We start from the raw sequence: 6736 nt of genomic DNA, 5'->3' as shown, positions 1-6736 counted from the left end.
GAGGTGGAGGTTGCAGTGAGCTGAGATTGTGCCACTGAACTCCAGCCTGAGTGACAGAGCGAGACTCTGTCTCAAAAAAAAAAAAAAAACAACAAAAAAGAAGATAGGTGGGAATCCTGTTCATACCTCCATCATAATGGTTCTTATTGGCTAACACTGATACAGCCCCATTAAATGAATAATTGAAGTTATTCTTTTTTGTTTGTTTATATAAACCCTGTGATTGGCATAAAGGTATTCATTTGTGCACTAAAGAGACAGTATAGTTCTTTCAGGTTTTTAGGGAGCAGAGGCTTGATCCTGTCCCTGAGCTGTTCGTTGTGGCATTAAATGGAAATCTATGGATCTTTAAATCTTTTGAGTGCATGAATTGCTTTTCATAGTTCTTGAGCTCATTGCCATAATCCGTTTCTCATATTTCTTTGTTTCATGGAATGACCTCTTTATTTCTGTTTCAGTTCGAGATAAGTTGCGGGAGATAGTAGGAGCATCCACAAACTGGAGGTATGCATCTTTGTTTTCATTCGTTCTTTTCATCCCCAGCATATTATACTAGGCTGTATTTAGGCTCAGTTGATGGTCTCCCAGTGGGGATGGGGAGCCCTGTGTTCAGAGATAGGTTGAGAAGTATTTTGCTTGGGGGAGAAGGTCAACATTTCGACTTGCTCATCAGATGACACCTCATTGTCATGAAAGAAGGTGATTTACGTATATTCTGCATTTTCAAAGTGCATTTAGGTATATTACCTCACTGATTCTCATAACAAAACTTGTGACGTGCTTATGACATATGTTCCTGTTCCTTTTTTACACACAAAACTGAAACTCAGAGATTGAATGATTAAATATCAGGGTTTGGGACTTGAACCCAAGTCTCTTAGTTTCTCTGTTTCATGCAACTTGAATCCTTTATTGCTTCTTGTCAGTTCAAAATTAGGCCTCCCATATTGTCTTTATCTTTCTCACAATATTTCCTTGTTGTAAAATAGGATCGTATCCCTCTTGGTTTACAGAATTTTGAGGCTAAAATGAGATAGAAAAAACACGAGTGATCACTAGATATATAATAATCTATCGTTGGTATAGAAATTAATGACTTATTTTTAAATTCTTTATATGAAAAATTTCAATTTACTAAAAGGTAGAAAGAATGAATACCTGTGTACCCACCACCTGGATCTGATACTTATTAATATTTTGCCAAATTTCCCAATATACACATACGCCTGAACCATTTCTAAATAAATTATAGATACCACACTTCAGCGTGTATCTCCAGTAAATATTTTATAAACCAGCCTTCGCTCATCTCCAGCAAATAAGACATTCTCTCATGTAATCAAATTGACAGCAATTCCTTGCTAGTATATGAGTCATCCATAGTCATATTTCCTTAACTGTTACCATTTTTTTAAAATAGATTACTCCTTTTAACAAAAATGTTTTTATAGCTGTTTAAAAAACATCAAGATCCAATAAAGGATTGCATGTTGCATCTGGTGGTTATGACTCTTTAGTCTCCCCTAATCTAGAGTAATGGACAGTCATCCTTCCCCCATTCTTCCCCCACGAGCTTGACTTTAAGGAGGCCAAGCCATTTGTCTTGAGAATGTTCCACATTCTGGATTTACTGGTGTCATTTAACTCATTCCTTTATCTCCTGTATTTTTTGAAGGGTAAACATTTCTGAAAATAATACTTTATAAGTTAAGCTTAGAAAGACATCTCAGCTAATGTTCTTATCAACATTGTCGTTCCGTATCCCCTTGTCTCTCTTTTCTCTTCCACCTTAATCTTCTCTTCTTTTTCTTCCCTTTCTGTCTCCTTTTCATGTTCTGTTCTTCTTTACCTTTTGTTCTGCCTTCCATACTTCCTTTGGATATAGTCCATTTTCCCTCCTCTGTCTCTCTTTCCTGAAATTGAAGGCAGAGAGAGAGAGAGAACTGGGGCTCAGAGAATCCGAGAACTGTCAGGTGAGAAATGGGAATATAAAGTAGAGTGGCCAACACATTCTTTAGCGTATATATTTATATATATACTATTGTGTCCATGTCTCTGAATTTTTAATTTAATTTCAAATATTCTAGTCTTTGAGTAAACTTTTTGATAAGGGTGAATATATGGCTCATTTGGGTATATCTATGTCACTTTTAAGTTTTTTTTTTTTTTTTTTTTGAGACAGCCTTGCTCTGTTGCCCAGCCTGGAGTGCAGTGGTGTGATCTTGGCTCACTGCAACCTCTGCCTCCAGCGTTCAAGCAATTCTCCTGCCTCAGCCTCCCAAGTAGCTGGGATTACAGGTGCCCACCACCACGCCTGGCTAATTTTTTGTATTTTTAGTAGAGATGGAGTTTTGCCATGTTGGCCAGGCTGGTCTCGAACCCCTGACCTCAGGTGATCCACCTCTCTCGGCCTCCCAAAGTGCTGGGATTACAGGCGTGAGCCACGGCACCTGGCCTTAAGTATGTTTTTCTTTTTTCTTTTTTTTTGAGACAGAGTCTTGCTCTGTCGCTCAGGCTGGAGTGCAGTGGCTCAGTCTCGGCTCACTGCAAGCCTCGCCTCCCGGATTCACGCCATTCTCCTGCCTCAGCCTCCCGAGTAGCCGGGACTACAGGCGCCCGCCACCACGCCCGGCTAATTTTTTGGTATTTTTTAGTAGAGACGGGGTTTCACCGCGTTAGCCGGGATGGTCTCGATCTCCTGACCTCGTGATCTGCCCGCCTTGGCCTCCCAAAGTGCTGGGATTACAGGCGTGAGCCACCGTGCCCAGCCTAAGTATGTTTTTAAGCTTGAGAAATGATACCGGAAATGATCAATTTCACCAAGTGGTGGGTGGGAAGGGAGGAAAGGAAGAGAAGGTGAAAGTAGGCCCAGACCTTCTTTTTCCTCCTTTGATGGTATCTTACTGGCCTGTGTACCACTAGAATTGTGGGCTAGCACTGCTCTTGTTTTATGAATCCTGCATCCTTTCTTCTCAGAGACCATGTGAAGGCAATGGAAGAAAGGAAGTTACTTCATAGTTTCTTGGCTAAATCACAGGATGAACTGCCTCCTAGGAGAATGAAGGACAGTTACATTGAAGTTCTCTTGCCTTTGGGCAGTGAGCCTGAATTACGAGAGAAATATTTGACTGTTCAAAACACCGTAAGGTAACACAGTGCTGTTTTTATGTATTTGTTTTTATTTCCTTGTTTTATAACAATGTTGAAATACAATTCACACACCATACAATTCACTTGTTTAAAGTGTACAATTCTATGGTCTTGATACATTTAGAGAGTTGTGCATCCATCACTACAATCGATTTTGGAACATTTTCATCACCCTGAAGTATGTTATTTATTTTTAAAAGGAGACCAACATGATTTGCATTTAATTCACCGTTTGCTTTATTTCACAGATTTGGCAGGATTCTTGAGGATCTTGACAGCTTGGGAGGTACTGGTATTATTTTAGTCTTTCTAATAGATACCTACAGATATACATTGAATTCTGTGACTAGAAAGGGCTCTTTTATTCTTTAACCTGTACAGATGGTGATGTTCTAAAGTGCAAAAAAAAAAAGAAGGACATCGGCCGGGTGTGGTGGGTCATACCTGTAATCCCAGCACTTTGGGAGGCTGAGGCGGGCGGATCACTTGAGGTTGGGAGTTCAAGACCAGCCTGACCAACATGGATAAACCCTATCTCTACTAAAAATACAAAATTAGCCAGTTGTGGTGGTGGGCGCCATAATCCCAGCTACTTGGAAGGCTGAGGCAAGAGAATCACTTGAACCTGGGAGGCAGAGGTTGCGATGAGCCGAGGTCGTGCCATTGCACTCCAGCCTGGGTAACAAGAGTGAAACTCTGTCTCCAAAAAAAATGTAGATTCCTATTTAATGGAGGTATAGTCTGAGTAATCTTTCTTACTAGTAACTTAAAAAAAAAGTCTTAAACTTACAGAAAAGTTGCAAATACAGTATAAAGAATTTTTCTGTGGCCACGCACGGTGGCTCACGCCTATAATCCCAGCACTTTGGGAGGCTGAGGTGGGCAGACCACGAGGTCAGGAGATTGAGACCATCCTGGCTAACATGGTGAAACTCTGTCTGTACTAAAAATACAAAAAATTAGCCGGGCGTGGTGGCATGCGCCTGTAGTCCCAGCTACTCGGGAGGCTGAGGCGGGAGAATCACTTGAACCTGGGAGGTGGAGGTTGCAGTGAGCTGAGATCACGCCACTGCACTGTAGCCTGGGCAACAGAGTGAGACTCCGTCTCAAAAAAAAAAAAAAAATTTCTTTGTCCCTGAATTATGTGAGAATAAGTCACTGACATGATGCCACATCACCCCCAAATATTTGAATATGTCTTTCCTACAAACAAGGACATTCTTCTCCATAACTACAAACAGCCATAAAAAGATCAGGAAATTAACACTGGTGTGTCATACTGTCTAATCCTCAGGTCCCATTCAACTTTTGCCAGTGGTCCTTCATAGCAGAAGGATCCAGTTCTGAATCATATGTTGATTTAATTGTCATGTCAGGACTAGTTCCTTAATCTTTCTTTGACTTTCGTGACTTTGACATGATTCTTTTGTGTATTGTCCCTCAATTTGGGTCTGCGTGATGCTTCCTCATGATTAGCTTTGGGTTGTACATCTCTGGCGGGAATGTCACAGAAGGGATGCTCTGTTCTTGTTGCATCCTATCAAGTGGTACATGGTTTTGATTTCTCGTTACTGACGATATCAGCTTTGCTTACTGGATGGCGATGATGTCTGCCACTCTTCTTCACTGTAAAGTTACTCTTTTCCCCTTCGTAATTAATAAGTACCTTATGTGGGGGAGGGGGCAGGTAACTTTGAGATCTTCATCAGACTTTCAATTCATTATTTTTAAATCAGTATGGACTCAGGAATTCCTATGTTATTGAATGGGCTATAATACGTTACTATCATCTATTGGATGCCCAAATTGTCCCAGGAGTGTCCCAGTCCCTTCAGGCTAGCTTCTGTGTGGTTTTCTTTGATGCGTCCCCATTATTCTTTGAGCACTTTCTCACTTTCTGGCACAATAAGATATTCTAGGCTCATCTTGTACTTTTCCCTGCCCGAGTCCTAGAATCACCCACATCTCCAAGGAGCCCTTTTTTTGAAATGGAGAATGATATTTTGAAGTGGAGGATGATATTTTGAAGTGGAGGATGATATTTTGAAATGGAGGATGATATTTTGAAATGGAGGATGATATTTTGAAATGGAGATACGTGCGTTGGGAGTGGTCATTGCTCCTGGATATCACTGCTCCCATACCCTCTTAGCGGAGGAGCTGGGAAATACATGTGCATATACATACACATATGTTATTTCTAAATCTTTGTACAGATGTATGTATGAAAACCATGGGATTGCACTGATAGCTCCAATTCCAGTTCAGCCACCACGGGGTTCATTCTCATTTCCTTCCTTTCCATATTTGTATTCCCTTCTCCAGCTGGCTCCATTCTCCTTAATATATTGACTTATTTAATCAGTTCCCCTGTATGTGACCAGTTTCCTATGGTTGCCACCCCTCATGCATCACGGATGCTCCCCTCACCTCACCTGGGCTCTGGTACCCCACACCAGGTCCCCCTCTGCAGGCTCACCCTCTTCACTGTGCTCAAGCTGTGCCATGCTCTGCCATCACTCTTGCAGCCCCTCTGCAAGGATGTCTTCCTTACCCTGCTCAGATGCCAGCCCCCTATTCTAGGCTACCTCACTTGCTCCCACCTTATGATATTTGGGCTGAATGGTTGGGAAAGGGTCTGAAGAAAGGTTCTAATATATTTTTTAAAAAACTATTAAACTATTTTTTAAATAGAGATGGGGTCTCCCTGTGTTGCCCAGGTTTTTCTTGAACTCCTGGGCTCAAAGGATCCTCTTTCCTCAGCCTCCCAAAGTTCTGGGATTACAGGTGTGAGCCGCCGTGCTTGGCCTTTTTTCTTTTTTTTCTTTTTTTGGAGACAGAGTGTCACACTTGTTGCCCAGCCTAGAGTGCAGTGGTCTGATCTTGGCTCACTGCAACCTCCGCCTCCTGGGTTCAAGCGATTCTCCTGCCTCAACCTCCTGAATAGCTGGGATTACAGGTGCCCGCCATCACATCTGGCTAATTTTTGTATTTTTAGTAGAGACGGGGTTTCACCATGTTGGCCAGTCTGGTCTTGAACTCCTGACCTCAGGTGATCTGCACGCCTCAGCCTCCCAAAGTGCTGGGATTGCAGCTGTGAGCCACCACACCTGGCTCTGACTTTTAAAATATAGATATAAGCTTGTTGTTAAGCTTACACCTAGCAACTACTTTTCTCTAGATTAAATGAACCCAGTTAAAAATTCATGGCTGGGCACAGTGGCTCACATCTATAATCCTTGCACTTTGGGAGATCGAGGCAGGAGGATCACTTGAGGCCAAGACTTTGAGACCAGCCTGGGAAACAGTGAGTCCCCATCTCTACAAAAACCAAAAAATTAGCTGGGTGTGGTGGCATGCACTAGTACTTCCAGCTACTCAGGAGACTGAGGCGGGAGGGTTGCTTCAGCCCAGGAAGTCGAGGCTTCAGTGAGCTGTGGTGACAACACTGCACTACATCCTGGTTGACTTTGGTTTGCTTAGGTGTCCTTATATACACAAACTCCCCTGCCACCACTACCCTCTTTCTTGCTCATTAACTGCTATTGATGGCCAGTCTCTCTTTTTTTTTTTTTTTTTTTTTTTT

At 42.1% G+C, this 6736-nt stretch overlaps 1 protein-coding gene across 1 annotated transcript in view; it reads left to right on the top strand.

Moving 5' to 3' along the window:
* Positions 1-6736, top strand: part of ACOT9 (acyl-CoA thioesterase 9) — a 38424-nt gene that overhangs the window by 1163 nt on the left and 30525 nt on the right. The window contains exons 2-4 of the mRNA XM_011935106.1: positions 459-504; positions 2977-3147; positions 3399-3436. Of these exons, the coding sequence (XP_011790496.1) occupies positions 2993-3147; positions 3399-3436 (193 nt within the window). The 5' untranslated portion in view covers positions 459-504; positions 2977-2992. The remainder of the gene's footprint in view (positions 1-458; positions 505-2976; positions 3148-3398; positions 3437-6736) is intronic.

This window comes from Colobus angolensis, unplaced genomic scaffold, assembly GCF_000951035.1.
Source record: "Colobus angolensis palliatus isolate OR3802 unplaced genomic scaffold, Cang.pa_1.0 Scaffold140, whole genome shotgun sequence".
NCBI classification, from domain to species: domain Eukaryota; kingdom Metazoa; phylum Chordata; class Mammalia; order Primates; family Cercopithecidae; genus Colobus; species Colobus angolensis.
Note: the sequence above shows the minus strand (reverse complement) of the source record. Positions and strands in the feature narration are given on the sequence as shown.